Source organism: Eptatretus burgeri, chromosome 16, assembly GCF_056783735.1.
Source record: "Eptatretus burgeri isolate ZD-2024b chromosome 16, Ebu_testis_v1, whole genome shotgun sequence".
In the NCBI taxonomy this organism is placed as follows: domain Eukaryota; kingdom Metazoa; phylum Chordata; class Myxini; order Myxiniformes; family Myxinidae; genus Eptatretus; species Eptatretus burgeri.
This window is the reverse complement of record NC_140976.1, coordinates 4,339,813-4,360,318: the sequence shown is the minus strand read 5'-3', so window position 1 is coordinate 4,360,318 and position 20,506 is coordinate 4,339,813. Positions and strand designations below refer to the sequence as shown.

The window sequence follows — 20,506 nt, the reverse complement described above, 5'->3', positions numbered from 1 at the left end:
AACTCTGACCTCCAGCCTATCTATCCCCTTGGCTGCGGCGGTCAAAATAAAGACAATCCCAGTCCATTTTCTTTTGGTGTGTGCGTGTGTGTCTGTGGTGGTGCCGTCCTACAAGTAGAAATTGTATAAGTGTTGATTGCTCATTGTACATTGCCTGCATATGATAGTCGTGATAACTCTGCCCTGTGTCTCCCTCCCTATTATGAATAAACCCCTGTTAAATGTGCCAGCTCGTTGCCTGTCGTTTCTATCATTGACCCAGTACGGTGCAGGCTTGAGAAATAGTGAGGCCGTTTATGGCATAAATTGTCATTTGGATCGGCGTGGCTTTGGTAATTTCCGCTCGGTTACGCCGGACCCGAGTCGGTAACAGCGACTCAGTTCGGACAAAGCCGGCCGAGGGTGTGGCTTCCCCGGTAATTAGATGGTGTGAGTACTTAGGTAAATTGGAATAGACAAGTGGACCCTACCTCACGCCATCAAAATATTGGCGACCACAGTTCTTTAAGCGACCCGTCGATTCCGGAGTTATCCGGGGTGACGACCTTCAATTCCGGTGTTTGGTGGGAGACGGCCCGACTGCTCCATCTAGCGGTCGCCCTCGCCACCGAACCCGTCACCACCACAGTATATCTCCACCAGGCTGAACAGTTTACATTTTGTATCCCACCGATAGGCCGGAACTGCAACCAGACCTTAACTAAATTTGAATCAGCTTGTTCTTGTCATCTACCCAACTCATCCACCAATGTTCATCCAAATCCATCCACAACTTTGAGATTTCAGTCGACATATCATTTTTTTGGCCCTATCTTTCAATGTTGAAGAATCAGTTTAAAAATTCCCGTATCCAGATCCGGATCTTCACCAAAATCAAATCAATCCATCCTTGCCACACACCCAACCTATCCACCAGGTTTCATCCAAATCCATCCACAACTTTTAGAGATATCCTGCTCACAGACAGACAGACGTGAGAAAAAAATAACCTCAGTCAAACTTTGGTGGCGGAGGTAATAACGGCTTTCTTTAAACACATCGTTTCATTCCCACAGGCTCGGTTGGTGAAACCACCAGAGTGAAAAGTTTGCTCCTGCAATGAAAGGCTGTGAGATATTTCAACCCACGAGGAGAAGCACATGTTGGGTGCCATCAGAAGGATCGGGGTTTAGCGATAATATCTGACCTAGGCACCACGACAGCAGAGGCTCTCAGTTCCCACATCGATGCGTATTCAAACCCAGAATCAAAAATTCAGTTGGTCTCACATAACAATGGCCTGTCCAGCTTCTCATAGCACAAGTTAAGGGACATACAGACGAGGCGAATGAATTTCATTCACATACCCGACTCGCCCAGAACCCCCCAAGACTAACCCGATGCAGTAAACATCCGGGGGTCTCAGGTCACAGGAAAGCCAGGCTTTGAGGTTTTCAGGTGGAGATCGACCATTTACGTTCCACGATCCCACGAAAAACCTACAACGGCACAAAGCACGGTCTCACCCAATCGAGGAGAACCATAAGTGTTGGGACACCGAGATTAGATCTTCAGTACGGCTTATTGCAAGGTATTATGTACACATTTAGGACACGGGGGGGGGGGGGGGGGGACCAAAAAATGAAAGTCATTGTATGATTAAGTTTTGCATATCATTTGTTAGCCAACATCATGGGGATTCAGGATCTATTTGGGCAGAGCTTAATTCTTCCTCTTTCTATTGCTCTGACAGGGTCAAAGTTGGTTATCAATTATCCAGAAATTCAAAATCTCCATTCAGTTTATCTGTTGGACAGCTCTAAATATAATGTTTAATTGCCATCTGGTACTTGAATAATTGAGATACTAGAACAGTCTTTCTCAAAACAGTTTTTTTTATTTTATTACATTTGGACTCACCACACATTTAAATAACTCCACAATTGATGTCAATTTTCACCTAACTATGTACAAATAGCTATGTATTAAACATTGTAGTTCAAAACAGCAGGAAAGTAAATGCAATTGAATGTAACAATTAACATTTAAAACAACAATCGTGCCCCTTGCTTTCGTCCACTAACAATTTGTGTCTTCAAGAACCTGTTCTTGGCTTCAAATTATTATAGTCAAAGTGACTTGCATGTGATAGGAAGTACGTGACATTTTTGCATGTTTTGTATACATTCCAAAGTTATGAGCTGTATCTTGTTAATTACAAATTACAGGGATGCAGTGGGTCACAACTATATTCAAACATGTTTTAAAGGTTATTTCCATACTGAATAACTGAATCGGTGCAGAATTAAAACTGCTTGACAGTGGAAAATACTCCCATGGCCATAGAAATGGAGAAGTAAATGTAATGTGAAGTGCCCAGGATGATCACTTTGACTGCAGTGAATTATTTGGCATTGTAACATTCACCCGATCCACATAGCTATACTGTCTAACTTCACAAAGTCTCGAGAACACTAACAGTAACATGTTCAGTAGCATGTCAACATCAACAGCAAAGAAAGAAACATGTCTCAATGCAAAACATTAAGCAACAAAACCCTTGCTCAATTAAATCATTCTTATATGTCCAATAGCAACAAGTATAGCAGCAATAAGGTGTCTAATAGATGTCTAATAGCTGACAAGAGTCATGAGAATCTCGTGATCCTCATCTGACACACAGAATATTTGCTGCATCTTTCCTCGCACCCTTTTTGTTATCTGCTGGAGTGGAGGGCACAATGAGAGGACTGGACTGAACTGGCCAAGATGATGACTTCCTTTTTGTCTTCGTAATACTGTCTGTCTTGGCGTGGTTCAAGTTCCATGCATCGTCCCAGAAGGACCTTGGTTCCAGCTTCATACATGTGCCCATAGTCATCCTTCTTGGCAGATTGCAGGGTGTGGATTGGCGATGAGGCCTTGACCAGGTAATAGTCATACATCTCAGCAGGACGGAGGACCACCAAGCTGCCTTCTTCTACTATACATTCTATGCTAGCTTGTGCTGCTGCTGCAATTGCAATGTCCTGCTCATCTTCATGATCAACATTGTCAGTGAAGTCCTTGGACTCATCATCATCAATCAGGGTGACCTTTTTCCATGCTCCAACAAAGGGGTTCTCGCACACCCCATCATTATAAATGCACGGCTCGCACATGCATGGGTACTTTCGACAGAGGATTTCACCCTTCCTCGCAGCTTTCACCGAGTGGAGTTTCCTTGTTCCTTGGACAGTTCTTGGCTTCACAAAGTGATCTGGCCGTTGAATGGCATCAGGCCCATCCTGTGGAACATAAAAGAACACTCTGTTCATTGTAACGCCTTCTCGGTCACGAGAAGCATAGGTCGAGCTGTCTCCTACATGTGTGAGATTTTCACTGTAATAACTGTGAAGCTGTTTAGCATTGCAAATGGCTGTTTGCTTCTTCACAACAGCCACGGAAGCCTTGCGTTTCACTACACCTCCGACACCATCGGCCTTCCCCTTCCCATGAGCCGTGGCCCAGTACATATGTTCAACCTCAATGCCATTGTAGTCTTCTTCATGTGAGCTGACATGCAGAAATGCAGTTGAACATTTAAATTGTGATGCTGCTCCATCAGATACATCCCAGATTTTTGTTGGTTTGATGTCCAGATGTTCACTCATCCAAGCCACTGCTAGCTTTCTTCCATGCTGGACAGCCCAGACATCATGGATGAGGTCATCCGATATCATCACAAAGTGGTCTTCAACTAAGTGATCAGCTTCCTGACCATCTGCAGGCACCGAGTGGCGAATGGCAACGATGATGAATAGGGTTGCCTGGACATTGACCCAGTGCAGGCTCTGAACTTCATGGAATACATGACAACCAAAGTCCTCTGCAAAGTCTAGTATGAAGATGCAATCATTCTTTGGGAGGTTCTCCAAAAGCTGATTATAGGCTTTATATGTCCAGTATGCCAGAAACCGATGCTCAGCAAATGGAGCTAGTTGCTTGCAGGCCTCATTGGCAAGGTCTTCAATTGTGCCCTGCTTGTCTACGAAAGCCAGGCGCTTCTGTTTGCTACCAGGCACATCCTGATACTCATAGCCTTTCCACATCTGGTGAGTGCAGGCCTTCTCTCCATGTTGCTGAGGACAGGCACAGGAGTTGATGTTATGAGTTAGTAGCTCTGTCAGCTTTTGCACACTGCACTCATGGCATTGACGCTCGATACACTCAATCCTGTGCTGGCCATCAGGCTCAGGTGGGCAAAGAGTGAAGTTGACCACATCTGATATACCTTGAAATCTGACTTCATTATCTGGCTGGATCACCTTTAAAGCAGCATTGATGGCCTGAAGCAAATAGTGCATTCGAAAATGATAAATACATCCACATACAAGGCGATGTGAGGCCTTTGCTGAAATCACCTGCCTAAGCTTCCTCATCTCGAAGGACCGCTGACCAACCTTGACACTGGGATTCTCAGTTTGGAACTGCCTGTAGGCCTCGGTGAGGGACCATTCTAGTATTTGTTTGGGTACTGCTTCATAGATACCTGGCTCAATCCTCACCTGCACCACATCTCTTTTGGATGGCATTGTCCTGCTTATCTTGGGATTCAAGAAGAAATCATGGATCATTTTGTTGATTTGAGGACTGATGGCATCACTACGTGTACGTCGTTCCATGCGAATATAGAGCATCTCCTTGGCTGTCTGATGATATGACAGAGCAGCTGCAACAGTCCTACGATCAAAGCCTGTTGCTTTGGCAATCCGTTTCTTGGATGACGTTGAGCTTCTGAAGGCAGTCAGCAGGGCTCTGCGGGCACCAAAGGCATTATTCGTGTGATCTCCTCTCAGTTGCTTTGCAGACTGGTTTATGTTGGCCAAAACTTCAGCAGAACCCTTGTCAGTAATGATGCCTTGGTCTGTCAGTGCAGTTTTAGTTGCTGGGCTGCAATGGTTCAGGGCATCATGGACTATCATTGCCCTGCTATATGAACTGTAGGCAAAGTGTTGGACAGTACTGAGCAGCCTGCTTGCCTCGCGGTGCATGGTCCGGGGGCATGGTTTGGAAGATGTACTGGTTACTGGTATTTGCTTCTTTTCCAAATGCATTGCAGTGCTCAAGTTTATGGATTTCTCAGTCCTATCACTCCTCAATGTTCTCGACCCTCAACTATCACTCCTCAACCAGCTTTGCACGACCCTCAACTGTCACTTTTTGATGCTGCCTGTGCTCAGCAAGCCTCTTTCTTTCCTTCTCTTTCTCAACTTGTTTTACTGACAATCTCTCCCTCTGTCTTGCCCTGAAGAGTCTCGTTCTTTCTGCCACAGTCTTGGCCTTGGCCTTGGCAGCTGGGACTTTCCCTTGATTTTCCATCACCGAGTCACTGAAAAATTGCAAGGAGCATGCATTATTATCGAAATTAAAATTATTTAACCTTGAAAGTATCGGTCAAGGTCAAATAGACCCAAAGAGTATCAATTATCTGTATCAAGGAACCACTCATATCATTCTAAAATTGGTCTGATGGCTTAGATATGTATTATACACTAATTGGAAACCACATATATGGAGAATATTTGGTTTACCTGATATATGACCTTGAGCAAAGAGTCATATGAAATTAACAAATTGATCAGTGTTCATTCAGGTCATAAATATATATGCCCATAAACTTAACCATAGAAATACATGCTGTGATGAACCAAACTAACATCTTAGGATTAAAAGTGCAGATTTCTTTAAAACGTTACGTACTTCCTAACGACCTTTGATGTTCTGTATACTGAACACAAACTGGTTTTTGGTATTGATTTTTATATCATAGGGCCATCTTGGTAAACTTATTCTATGGTTATAAAATCAAGCTTATAGCTACCAGTAATTTTGTAGCAGCTTGGTAAATGCAATTTGTTACATACTTCCTCACATTTTTGACCCAATCATGGAAGTGAACCTAAAAACTGGTATGTAGTAATGATCCATGTTGAAACTTGCCATTTTAAATCATCACTTTATGCAGAAGTAAATTGCTATTTAAGATGTTCTATCAGATGCATTTCAAATTTCTGGAATAAGATTTTGTAAGCTTCACTATGACTGGGGGAAATTTTGCAAAATCTGAGATTTTACACATTTGAAGGTGCCAAGATATGCAGAAGGTCATAAGAAATGTACTGTTTCGAGGAATTGTTCTATTCTTATGTATAATGATACATGTCAAACAAAAAATGCATTTTCAACCATTTTGGACAACATATACAATCTTACATGTAACCCATTTCTAAAAAATGAGCTATAAAAATGGAAAAAATAGCCTGTGTTTGGATAAAAAAAAAACATGCTTTGTAAGCAACTATATCCATAGGACCCATAGCAAAGTATATATTTTCTGAAAGCACAGACACTTGGGCATTATATAACATTAAGATTGTTTATCTTATTAAAACTGGGTTCAATTTCTAAGCTTTCTCCTCATTTAGGACCACAGTGTACACAATACCATGCTACAAGCCGTACAAGATGTCCCCAGAGGCATATTTAGCTACACTCATGTGTGTCAATCCATAGCCCTCAAGCCAAAATGACAGCAAGACAATGACTGGAACACAAGAAAGAAAGAGGGGAAGAAGGAAAAAAAAAAAAGAAGGAAACAAAATGAACCTCAAGACAAATGAAATAATTAATTGTAACAAGACCTGACGTCCGTGTTTGATGTGAACTCGTGAGCTCTCTGAGCCAAAGAATGGCGGGCGAATACATCCCTCTGGCTCAGGTGGCAAATATCCCCTGGACCGAGGGGTGACAGGGGAGTGAATGGGATCGTGCTACAACCATCCTTCTTCCTGCAGCAAAAAAACCCCCAAAACACCAATGTTATTGCTTTTGGAAAGATTTGCCAATGGAGCATTCAATAACATTTGACAATTTGGCTTCAAAATTAAACAAACCCTGAATTTGGAGCTCCATTTATTTGATTTTAAAGTACATTTGCAAAATCACACCAAACGCACTCACTTTTGATTGATTTTGATGAAGCGGCAATCTCCGGCATCACCGGGTCTCGGAATCGGGCCAGACTCAGGCTTTTGCAGCACGGGGCGTCGGGTCCTTTTGGGGGATCTGAGGATACGACTCCGTAGGCTTGGAGAGACAGACTCACCACTGCAAGTGCCGGGTGAAGTGCAGGCGAGACTGGAGCCTGATAGAACGTGTCATGGGTTTAAGCTTAAAACGAATGCACAGTACGACAGGGACATCAAAGCCTAAGTTATAAACTTTTATTCTCATACTCTCACGGTAAGATAATTAATATTTCACTTTGCTTTTTATTATTATTTTGCTTTTTTTTTTACAAAGCGAATAAATCTGTGGGTTGATATCTTATTGGGGTGGGAAGGTGAGAGGTCCTAACCTGAGGTTATAATATAAGCCCATGAGAATTATAATTATGAATTGTGAGGTTATAAGGTTGTCCTGAGGTGAAACGAGAGTTCCTAAGCCCATACCCCCTCCCCTGGGGGGGGGGGAAATATATATATATATATATATATATATATATATATATATATATATATATATATATATATATATATAATAAAAAAATACAAAAACTTAAAAAAAAAAAATAACACAAAAACTTTTTTTTTTTAAACCATTTAGTGTTTTCTTCTTTTGATCTAGTGTTGATAATTCCATGCGGTGTTGATGCCATGCAGGCATCATGGGCTGAACGTCCTCCACCCGTGTCTGATTTCCTTGTAGTCGACCAGCGAAAAATCGAAAAGTCCCCTAGAATTTTTTTTTGCGGCATCGCTTGTTAATAGCAGGCATCCATGTTGGTTCAATCCACTGTGGCAAGGTAAAAAGAATGTAGGTGGATGCCATCGCCAAATTTCAATTTCAAGGTCATTTTGAAGGTCACCAAGTCATTGCCGGTCGATTTTGGGGTTTTGCCTATTTTGATGAAACCAGTGCCTATTTTATTGAACATATCAATAAAACCAAAGCCAATATATTGTAGCAAGTGTATTTTTTGCATTGTGAATGGTTAAACTGAAAATATACCTTTATTTATAGAGTTTTAAGAGAATGAAAGGCAAACATTGCCATTTTTCTGTTATATTCTTATGGGTATTTTACCATGTCCAATGTCGCTTTGTTCTCAGTCCTACCAGAACTTGCACACCATTAACATGTTGTTATTTTCTTTCCAGTTGGAGATAGACAGGCTTCCTGCCAAATATGTAACAGATGTAGTGTATATAGCAGTGTGCTAGGTGTTCTTGTTGATCGTTGTTACATGATTATAACCACTGTGTACACTGTATTTTCAGATCGCTCGAAACTTCCACAGTTTGAAAGCAGTAGTATAGTCGCCAGCCATGGACCCTGTATCAATTATCAAGTGTAAAAGAGAGAGAGCAAAGACACAGATAAGCTCTCATGCCTTTTTTGTCAGAGCAGTTCAGGTGACCTCCGCACAGCATCCACAGAAGGAAAAAACAGAACAAGGAGTCGCTGATCAGAAGCGAAAACTGGGTGACACCACCAATGTAGACATCCTTGAGAGACTTGAGGTGCTTTCAGAGGAAGAATTCCATGCAATGGAACACAGGTGGCATAAAACCTGCTACTCCACATTCACCTATAAAAGCAAGCTAAGCAGACTAAAGAAACAGCGCCAGTCATCAGCACAGCTAGCATTCCATCATGGTCTTGATCCATGCTCCAGCACTACTTCAGTACCCACCCGACGAAGCACCCAACGAGCAATGAATTGGTCCCTATGCATGTTTTGCCAAGAAGAGGGCAAAAGAAAAGTTCACATGGTGGAAACTCTGGAGAAGTCTGCAGAATTGATTGAGCATTCCAAACTTCACCCGGTGATGAGTTCAAGATTGTCAGGAGTCAGCAACCTTATAGCAGCTGAAGGTTGCTATCATCTTGGTTGTTTGGTATCCTTTGAAAGACACTCTGCAAGACCAGGATCAGCCAGGGAATCACAACAGCCAGTGGAGGATGAGTGCATGATGATGATATGCAGAGACTTGTGTGTAGGTTTGTCTCGTGGTCACGTGTATGACATGAGTGACGTATATGACAGATACGAGAGGATGAGCAGTGAAATGGGCAAATGTGTACCACCAAAATACCAGTCCAGGAGAACAACTTTCATAGAAGTGGTTCAAGAGCTCGTTGGACCAAAGGCCAGTTATGTGAAACCTCTATCCAGGGGATCACTCCTGATGTACCCCAGTGACAAGTCAGATTTCTTGATCTCCAGAACACTGACCAAATCCATAGAGCATGGAATGTTCTCATCAGAATCGGAATCAACTGAAGATGAAGACGGTGGAACACTCAAGTTTGCACAAGGCAACATCTTTCAAGAGATGGTGCACGTTGCCCTCAATCAAGCAGGATCTGCTCGACATACCAGGACACTCAAGCACATGGCATGGACTTGATCAAGAGTATGTTGATCAAGTGATCCCAGAGATTTGGTATATGTTCCTTCGCTTACTCTTTGGGGGCATAAATAACCTTTATGAGGAGACAGATGAAGACAATACCATCAAACAGATTGTGTGCAGTATTGCCCAAGACACTGTTTATGGGGTGTCCCATAAACGGAAGTTGACACCAAAGCACATTGGTCTTGGTGGAAAGACGTTCTGGAAAACTTTCCAGAGTCAGCCACTCCTAGTCAGTGGAATTGGTCGCGATGGAGAACTCACCCAAGTTGAGCAGTTTATATGTCATCTGTATGGTGTTCCTGCACAGCCAAGTGTGGATGAAGCCAGATTCCATGTGTTTGGTAAAGCCAAGAAGGGCCTTGATTTGTGGCCTCTGACCAGAGATGCCCTGGATCTGCACAGTAAACGTGCCAATAACCAGGCAAAGATCTGGTTGCAAGCAGATTGAGAATGCATCAGGATACCATTCCCTGTGGACACCGCTGCCTGGGTGAAGGAGAAGACTTGCCTGGTACCTATCTGGACAAGACTGCTCCCAATTCCAGATGCCTGCCTCCAGCTGATGACCTGTGGGTGCAAATCCAAATGCCAAACAGCTCGGTGCACTTGCTTTAAAAAAATAACTGAAGTGCACTTCTGCATGTGGCTGTGATGCGGTAGAATGTTGTAACCCAGCTGGGCAAGAGATTTTCTAAAAAACATGCACATAGTACATTTTAGCCACATAGAAATGGTTGTTGAACTAATCTACAGTAACCTAACATAACATTTCAATTTCTCAGCTTGGTTCACTGCCAGTGAGAAACTTGATTACCATAATAGGTACTCAGACTACTGCATTTCAAAACTGCAGTTTTAAGTTACATTGTGTTGTGCATTTATGTAAATTCAAAAGTTTACATGATGTTTTTGTTGGCTGTGTATGAAAACATGAAACAGAAGAATGCATAAAGATATTGGCACCAAAAATGTTTTAATTCTGCCAAAATAAAAGAAAATGATCATTTTGTCATTTTTTTTTTACCATTTTTACCTTTATGACCTTGAAAATGACATAAAAATTGAGAATCCAGGGTGGCATCCACCCACACCTTTTTCTTTATCCTATCACTCATTGATCTGGCATGGATGCCTGCTATTAACACACGATGCCCCAAAAAGTGTATTATTCCATGTTGGCTGGTCTACTATTGTATTAGTTGTGTTTAGAGGCTTGCCCTTTAACTCCATACAGCAAAATTACTGAAACAATGGGGGCTGTAACATTTTATGTCTGTTTTTTTATTTTTTACCTTTTTAAAATTTTGTTTGGGGGAAGCGATCGCAACAACTCTCTGTTGCCTATACACATCCCAAATAAAGGGATGAGCAACTTGTGTAATAAATGAAGGTTTTTGGCGGTAATGTCGGTTTTAACCTGACGATTCAAGGCTGAATAGTGTGAAAACACAGAAGGGTCACCCGTCATTTTGACAGGCTTTTCTGCAAATAATAATTATAATAATAATAATAATAATAATAATGTCCTCACTTTTGGCAATACAAGCTGAGCACTTTCTTGGTATGCAGTTTGGTTCACCAAGAAGGTACTGTTGGATTTTCCATCCGGCGACATATTTGAGGCTTTGTAACTATGCATATGGATCCAAATTACACAGATGATGGACTGGGATCGTGCATTTCAATCGCATTATTTGTACTACATCGGCCTGGATGCACAAACCTTACAAATGCAAATACACTAAACATGGGTGTTGAGCTCGCAGTACGGTTACCTCTTCATCTCTTCATCGAGAATAACTCAAGCATTGAAGGTTTTGTGTGTGAGCAATCTACTAAACAAGGACCCATTTCCATTTTTGATTTTTCCAACATTTCACTCACATTTGTTAAAGTTGGCAAACACAGACTCACATTTTCACCCAAGGTTTAAATACAAAACAAAGTTATTGAATTTGCTCACTTCGGTGCCACACCACAAAAAACCGACTGACCCTCCCCCAGAAACGTCCTGTACCTGAAGGCAAAAAGGATGAACCCTGAGAAGCCAAGTTCAAGCCGAGAAGGTCCGCCTCAGGAACACAGAGGTTGTTCTGGACGGCGTTGGTTTGAATCGCCACCGCATCGGGAAGATCCTGTTGGTCACGCAACTCGGGCACACGGTCACCGGTAGGCTGGACCACTGGAAGGTCTTCAAAGCACAAAAGGTCCTCTTTGAGGAATTTTGGAACGACCAGGGTACTTCTCGAGTGGCTCGGAGCGCTAAAAACTAAGGGGTCTTCAATACAATCTTGTTGTGGAGTGCGTTTTGCGGTGCTGGCCATTTCACACTGGCAATCTCCTTCTTTGTCTGATGTCACAACAGCTTCTGAAGCTCAAGAAAAAAGATAAAATAGTTATAATAATTACTCATTCTCCAATTAATTTTACTGACTTATTGAATCATAAAGCAAACTCCATTTCAAAATAAAAACAAAAAATCACTATCTGGCAAAGTTTGATTCAATAAGTTCAGATTATGTCATATCTACACTTTCAGGCCTACACTTATGCGGGATGATTAAAAAGTTAGAGGAGCAGCATATGCAGAATAGCACAACACATGGAAAACTATAAGGGCACTCGGAAGAGCGCACACCTCCACCACGCACTACCTGATCCACGAGAACATATTGGGCCCAATACATGTCAAATCTTAACCAAAATCGAATCAATTTGTCCTTGCCACACACCCAAACTGTCCACCGAGTTTTGTCCGAATCTGTCCACAACTTTTTGGAGATATCCTGCTATATATAATTTTTGGCCCAATCTCTCAATCGTGAAAATTTTAGTCCTGGCAGGGTACCACAGTCACCCTCCCGCCTAGCAAAGCCAGTAAGAGTGTCGATTTAGTCACTGACAACTCGACAATGCAGCAGGTAGCACTGGGTTACATGTTGGTCTCTCTATCTCACTGCCCCTCCTCTGGTCTACCTCCCTCTTCTCTCTGTCCTCTGACCCTCCGAGCTACTTCACGACGCATGCGTTCTTCCAGTAACCCCTTCTTGATTAATCTCCCAAATTCCAGGCTGATTGCACAACTCAACTCTTTTGTTATTCTTTCTCATTTGTGATACGACCTTCCTCCATCCATCCATTGGGACAATACTCTGTGCAGTGTTGGTGCTGCCTAAGCAGTCTCCTTGGCTATTGGGCACAATCCTGGACGGGTTGCCACTCCGACACAGGATACCAGCAAGCTGGCACTCATTTTGCCGACCTCGGAAGGATAACAGGCAGAGTCAACCCCACCTGGTATTAATTCAACAGCTGAGCAACATTTGAACTCAGGACCCGAGGATCCCAAACCCACCACCCTAACCATTAAGCCAACACCAGGCATAAACAACCTTCCTGCAACTCTGCAAACCCAATCTTCCCTCCATGGCTTCAAGTATATGGCGCATTACATTCTTAAGTCATCCCCCTCCCAATCTTGTCTACACCCATTAACCCTTCCCAACCCAACACTCTTGTAGCAGGTTGCTGTCTGTCCCTCTCCTTTTGTTTTATCCCCCTCTTTTGTTTTCTGTCTTTTATTTACCTTACCTGCTGCATACACCTGCTACCCGATTTTCAGTTCAGACCCGATGTCACCTCACTCTTCCACAAACTTCGATCTTTGACGAAAATATTTTTCTCGGACTTCCACGACAAGTAAAAACAATTACCTTCTGAAAGACTCAACATCTCATCAATGCAGAACTTCGAGGTGAAAGACCCTTGGTGTGCTGTGTCCCACACAGCCAGTCTGGAATATAGAGATGGGGGTGAATATATACATAAAGGAGTAAACCAAAACATGACAGTCATCTACACACGAATCCCTCGTTTGCCCATTGCTGTCCAAAAATGTGTAGAGTGTAAACCACACCGCACTTTACACCGGCTCAGGTTGAAAACCACGAGGGACGAGGACACGGGTGGGTCTCTGTCCGTTCATCGCCATCGATAACACAATTCCTTACACTCAGAAAAACTGTCAAAGCAATCTCAATCTCAATCTCTCACACACGCACACACACACACAACTTTTAACTATGCATTAGCAAGTCACATCGAATCATCGATCCATTAACGTATTGTCACGGATCCAGTCTGGGGTAATCATGACGGAGCTCCTCGGACTTTTACCCGACCTCCGACCACATACAACTCAGCAGTCCGACGAGTGGCTAGGCAACCGTGACCGCCAATTAGAACCACAGAGCCTAGCACGATTTTCGCTCCTTGGTTACCTTACTGTTGTCACAGCAACCGTAATTAGGGGTCACGCCATCATCTAGCCACCAGTCTACTTATTATATACAGCTGAGCAAACCGTGGATGGCTGTTGGCTAATCACGCAGCCAATTAGTGGGTTAAAGCTTCCCACCTAAACTTCACACGATGTCGGACCAATGGAAGAAAGGACAAAAGCAAGCACGTCAGAAACGTTTAACAGTTTAACAAGCATATTTATTCAACAAGCACAACAAGGTTTATTAACTCAGCAATGGCAGGAATTTAGTTTGGCAATCATGAGCATCCATATACAATGGATGGACAGAAATCACAATGAAAAGACACAATACAAGTGATTATTCTTAACACTCACGGAACCCACTTACACAGTCTTAATCGAGTCGATACAAGTAGATAGAAAGAAAGCAGATAGAGTGCAGAGTGGAACATGGGTGGAGCTCCTGCCTCACCTTACATACATTCATGTAGGATCGTGCTGCCATGAGCGCAGCCCACACCAACAGCAGACCCCTTGGTGGCTATCGGGGTCCGAACAGGCAGACGTGAGTGCAGGCTTCGTCAAAGGACCCGTGGTGAGGACAGCTTGATAGACGAACATGAGACAAACAAAATCCAACACTCTTGTACACTTTGTACACGAAACGAGTGGAGAATGTTCCCGGCAAAAAAGACGAGTCGAGAGCAGAGTTGAGACGAGTGGAAAATTCTGAAGCAGAGTCCGTGGAAAGGCTGCTTGGTCCACGAGCGATCTTTGTGGAAAGGCGTCTCAAATGTCGACTGATCTCCATGGGTGGAAAGATGCCTGGAATCTCTTGAGTGTGAAGAGTTATAGCCTTTTACCACCGACCTCATCCTCTTGCTTTCACATCCGCTCTCCACTGAGGTCAAACCAATCTGCCTTTTACCGTCGCCGAGAGTGTGGTGTGTGTAGTTGTTGCTTCCGTTGAATGCACACACACAAGGACGTCAGCTGCAGGTAGAGTGATTTGGGTTCATTGTATTGAACTAATCGGTAATTCATGATGCGGGTGGTAGGGGGATGGTTTGGATGTGGAATGTAAAAGAGGGGGGAAGGCTTGAAGGGGTGGTGTAAAGTAGGGGTTTTGAGGCCAACACGATGAGGGGAGGGGTTTGAGTTGGAGGAACTAAAATGTGGATTCACGTGAAGCGAGGAAAGTTTTCCACAGGGGTTACATGGTTTGAAAGGCAACGAGCAGGATCGTGAAGGAGTCACAGGGTCGGAGGACATCACTCCATAAATGAACATGCTAACTCAATGCATCTCCCTTCCAAAATCCCTCTAAACAATGGGTAGGAAAGGCAAGTACAAACTAATGAAACAATATCTGTGGAAAATCCTACGTGTCTCTGAATGCATCAGTGTCTTTTCCAGAACCGCAACAGTATGTTAGTCAATTGATCGATCAATCTATCGCTGCACCTGTCTGGGTCACCTGTTTAGGGGTGTAGTCCTGCTAAAGCGGACCGGAGCGTAGCTCCGGCACCTCAGTCTGTCTGGGGCGAAGCTTCACTCCACAAAAGTTAATGAAAAAAACCAAAACAAACACCCACGCTCACGATCGGTTCAAGTTGTTATGTTTTGTGTGCTTTCACAGCCAAATAATCTGAGTCAAAGCTTCACCTGAAGCTTGTATATGTCAATATATAGGACACTGTCGAAGGAGCGATATTAGAACAATACGGAGTGTGGGGAACACAGAACCAGATGAATTGCCAATGACAACAAGGTCCAGACGCAAGACAAACTTTCCAACCATTTAATATTCAGAATGAGTGAATCATCTTGTGTTTACAGGGTGGCCACAAGGTCTTGTTACCACTTGCAAAAATTGCCTTTTATCATATTAGCTCACAACACTGAAGGGTTCTACAAATTTTCCCAGGTACATTCGATTACACACCAGCAGGGGTAGCCGGCGTTGCCTGGCATTTATTTATTTATTTTGTGGGGACATAAAACACTTACCCTTCACCCACAAAGGAATATGGGGTTGGGGATCATTCAATATTACCTGTCACATCGCTACAAAGGCTTAGACACGATAGAGAGATTTTAGAATGCTCCGTCACGGCCACCTGTCCAACTCACAATCCCTTGGGATTTTGTAACGGTCAAATAACCATAACCATGAGACCCGAAACCAAGAGATCGCAAAATCAACTTCGCACAGAGAAATGTAATGAACACTAAAGGGTCGGCACAAGGTCTCGTTAACACCCCCTTACCATCTGCCCGAATATGTTTCGCACATGTGTGTATATATGTATGTATGTGTGTGTGTTTATGTATGTATGTGTGTGTATGTGTGTGTATATGTATGTGTATATATGTATGTATGTATGTATGTATGTGTGTATATGTATGTGTGTATGTGTATGTGTGTATATGTATGTGTGTGTATGTATGTGTGTATGTATGTATGTATGTGTGTATATGTATGTATGTATGTGTATGTGTGTGTATGTGTGTATGTGTGTATATATGCATGTGTGTATATATTGTTGTGGTTGAAGAAATTCGCAAACCACCATTCAGGTCCCGTAGGTGAGATATCTCTGTAAGTATATGTGTAGTTAGCCCAAACCCGTTGTTTAGAGGGAATAAATGTCATTCATTCGGGCTGCGACCCTTTTAGATAGCCGTTTTTCTTTTACTATCTTTATTTTGGACCAACCGCCATTACTACCACCACAACCACCACCAACCGCATCTCGCCAACCACAGCCACCTTCTCCAGAACCGCCTTCACAACATCCACCTTCTCCACAACCGCTTTCACACACCAACCACCAACCGCAACGCCGCTTCACAACAACAGCAACGCCAACAGCCACGACCTTTACCATCACAACTCGCCCTCGCAACCATCGCATCACCGCCATTCCCGCGCCGCTTGTGGGCACCGATACTGGACTCGTACAGGGCGCGCACCGAGCAGCGGGTGCAAAAACACCAGCCTTTCCGAGAAATCGGATCAAGAATGATTCACGCCCACTTCTGTTCCGTCCTATCAGCGAGCGTGGGGCGATTTGGCCCCGCCTCCAGGCGCGTCGGAGTATAATCGCTATATGCAGATTCGCGGATCAAGAATGATTCACGCCCACTTTTCCTCTGTCCAATGGGGAGCGTGGCTCCGCCCCCGAGCCGTTCCTGATCCAAAAATCTGCATATGATTTCTCCTGTCGGACTATAAAGCACCGAGGGCGGAGCGAATCGAGGCAGTTGGAGGGAGTTGAGAAGAGGAGGCAGTTGGGAAGAGTTGAAGAGTTGAGAAGAGGAAAGAGTTGGAGAGTTGTGGCGGCGGCGAAATCAGTCGAGAGAGTGTCTGTCGGGGTCCGGAGAGGCTGGAGAAGCCAAGAATCTTTGTGGAGGTCGGCGCTCGTGTCAGAGTCGGGGAGCTGCGGAGAGGGGAGGCCGGTAACGCGGTCGAGGTCGCAGTGGCGTCGCTCGTCGCGGGACCCAAGCCAGCCAGATATCCTCACCCCCCCCGAGCATCAACAACCCCCCCTGTTTCCCCCCGCGCTGAGATAGTGTGAGAAGGGGGCCCCGTTCCCACCCCATTCCAGGCAGTGCCAGCGAGGCCCGCGGAGTCGGGGCGCCGCCGCCATTTTGCGGCTCATCACCAGACGGGTAGGCTCGACGCGGTCTCGGCCCCAGGCCCGTCTGCCCCCTCATCGTTGAGGGTGGCCCCTTCCTTTTTCTTTTGCTTTGGAGTATATGTGTTGTCGGCGCCGTCTGTGAAGTACAACTGTATAAGTGTTGCCGTGTGCTCGGTAGTCGGTAGTAGATCTGCATTGTGTTTCTTTTGTTGCATTTGCTTTTTGTGCAGAATTGTCGTGTTACTTTTACATTTGCTTTTGGTGCATAATTGTTGTGATTGTATATGTGTGCTTTCCGTTTGCCGCGGAATAAATGTGCTTTATGTTGAACTGTTTTTCCCGTTTCGCTTCGTCTTTTCTTTTATTGAATCTCCATCTTACTTCACGTAAAGGGTTGGTCGTGGGCTAAATACGCCCAATAATTAATCGAACCGTCGAGGTTGACGATAACACCGCTCGGTTATCCCGATAGTACGGAACGGGTCGCTTAAAGTGGCCCGTGTCCGAAGTCGACCTGTGGCGAGGTGCGATCGCCCGGTCTACCCTCCGTGTGGGTACTTAGGTAGGTCGAATTTGGCGAGCAACCCTATCCCATGCGGGGGGCCGATTGGCACGATCGTGGTGAGGCCGAAAGGCCCACCCGTGACTAGTTCCCGGCGTTAGTCCGAGAGGGTCACGACGGGATTGTCCGTCCGGTGGGCGACGGGTGCCGCGATTCGAGTTACGTGGCCGCTCGCACGCCGGCGGGCGCGAATCCGCAACAATATGTATGTATGTGTGTATGTATGTGTGTGTATGTGTGTGTATGTATGTGTGTGTATGTGTGTGTATGTATGTATGTATATATGTATGTGTGTATGTGTGTATAGATGTATGTGTGTATATATGTAAGAAATCAACTTTGAACAAGTGAAATATAGCTCTTGTCCCGTCTGTTCGAAGACTCAGTCTGCAAACTGCGGAGTTCGAAAAACGCGAAAAATACATAAAATCTTGATTTTTTAGACTTTTCAAGTTTCACCGAGACGGGCTGGAAAAATCTTGCCAAGTTCAACAATATTGTTCTGCAGTATTTCAGATTCTAATGCACCAGAAAACATCATACATTACATGTTAATGTCATTTTGACATAAGATTTTAAAAAAGAAAAATATAAAATGAATTTCTTTTTTTTTTCATATTTTGATGGACGGAAGCAACCCCCAAATTTTTTTTTTTCAGGTTCATTTTTTTTTCTCATAAATATCAAACTAAATTCGGGTTAGCACCTTGAAATTTCCGAAAAAAAAATAAAATGAACCAATGTCACCTGCAGGGTGACCCGTATCTTGCCAAAAGGTGACCACGTGTGACTGCTTTAAGGTCACACTGAGGTGAACAGAGCTACTATCCACCAGGAGCGACTCCTTGAGGAATATCTGCCTACGAGATTCCGATGAGAATCGTTCTACAGAGTAACCATGAAAAATATGTGTTTGCCTCATAACGTCACCAAATGACGTCATAATGTCTCAAGCTTGACATATCTAGAAAGCACTCATCGAGGTGTTCAATTTGAGGTACTACACGATATGGTTCCTAAAACTTGAAAATTTGACCTTGGGGTCAAATATGTTTGACCTCAGGCGCTAACCATGAAGGTCAAGGCCAATTGCCACCAAAAACTAATCAGCTGAGCGCCAGACCATATACTACATTCCCATAAAGTTTGGAGACGATTCGATTAAAATTACTCAAAAAATAAGGGTTTCGTCGACTCCCCTGATTTGCGACAAAGTGACCTTGACCTTTGATCTTGACCTTCAAAATGTTATGCGCTGAAAGGGACCTCTATAGGCCTCTGATATGTGAAGTTACAAAAATTTCCAATGATAACTGTGCTCTGCAGAGTGATTTATACGTGATTACAGACAAAAAAAAAAAAAAAAAAAAAAAAAACATATGAAGGTCAAGGCCAATCGCTACCAAAAATTAATCAGCTGAGCGCCAGACCATGAACTATATTCCCATGAAGTTTGAAGACGATCCGATCAAAATTACTCAAAAAATAAGGGTTTCGTCGACTCCCCTGATTTGCGACAAAGTGACCTTGACCTTTGACCTTGACCTTCAAAATTTTGTGCGCTGAAAGGGACCTCTATAGGCCTCTGATATGCGAAGTTACAAAAATTTCCAATGATAACTGTGCTCTGCAGAATTTTTTATACGTGATTACAGAAAACAAAAAAAAAAACAAGCAGTCATAGACTGGTACTTACGAAATCGTCAACTTGACCTCTGACCTTGTCTAATAAAAGCTGTCTCTCGAGAAGGTAGCGATGCAAACCAGAAGTTTCTACGATGATTCTGTATCAAACCATCAAAAATCGTAACGTCGACCGAAGCAAAAATCTCCATTTCTCCATGCAATTATATTATACCTTAACGTAACTCAACGACGCGTCTGCTCGAGCGCACTGCATCATGGGACGACCCGTGACGCGTCGAGTGAAATATTTTTTATACAATCTTAAAACGTCTCCAAAACATCCGATTTTTACCAGAATTTCTACAACCGAGTTTTAAGCGTCCTAAGCGATCGCAAAAACCGAAGACAAAATTAAAATCGAAGTTAAAATGAACTCGTAACGTCGAGCGAAGCAAAAATACTCCATTTCTCCACGTGAATTTATGGAATTATGTTTGACCTCACTGTGACCTTGACCTTTGACCGATTTTGACCAAAATATAATCAGCACTAGCCATAACCCTCCTGAATCACGTGGTGTAATTTGACATTGGTAGCTTCTTCCGTTCTCGAGTTATCGTGCCTACAAACAAACAAACAGAAACGGAAGGCATCAATATACTTATGAAATCTTTAGATTTCGTAAGTAATAAAAAAAAATAAAATAAAAAAAACATACAAGCTGACTAACATATCTTGCAAAAACTTCGTTTTGACAAGATAATAAGGACAGCCCTAATGTATGTATGCATTAGCGTGGATAAGCTCGCTATGCTCACCTCACCACACGTCACTACATTGGGACAAACACCTTCACGTAATTCAAAACACCTCACCACCACATTATTAAAACCTCATCACCACGTAATCTCCACGTTATTAAGAACACTTCACCTCCACGACTTTCAAAACAACTCCCGCTGTGCAA

General features: G+C 43.5%; 2 protein-coding genes across 5 annotated transcripts in view; both read right to left on the bottom strand.

Annotated features, from left to right (window-relative positions):
* LOC147010349 (inositol polyphosphate 5-phosphatase OCRL-like) overlaps positions 1-20,506 on the bottom strand; it is a 41,205-nt gene that overhangs the window by 17,783 nt on the left and 2,916 nt on the right. For 2 of the 4 annotated variants that reach the window (XM_085860199.1, XM_085860201.1), the window contains exons 2-6: positions 13,157-13,236; positions 11,461-11,817; positions 6,982-7,165; positions 6,663-6,809; positions 1,377-1,478 (exon numbers count right to left, since the gene is read on the bottom strand). In XM_085860199.1, coding sequence (XP_085716325.1) covers positions 1,377-1,478; positions 6,663-6,809; positions 6,982-7,165; positions 11,461-11,817; positions 13,157-13,236 — 870 coding nt within the window. The remainder of the gene's footprint in view (positions 1-1,376; positions 1,479-6,662; positions 6,810-6,981; positions 7,166-11,460; positions 11,818-13,156; positions 13,237-20,506) is intronic. The other 2 variants (XM_085860200.1, XM_085860202.1) reach the window with 1 other exon arrangement.
* Positions 1,486-5,142, bottom strand: LOC147010350 (uncharacterized). Its single transcript, XM_085860203.1, has one exon. It carries the CDS (start codon positions 5,073-5,075, stop codon positions 2,697-2,699), a length of 2,379 nt encoding a protein of 792 aa, XP_085716329.1. The 5' UTR covers positions 5,076-5,142; the 3' UTR covers positions 1,486-2,696.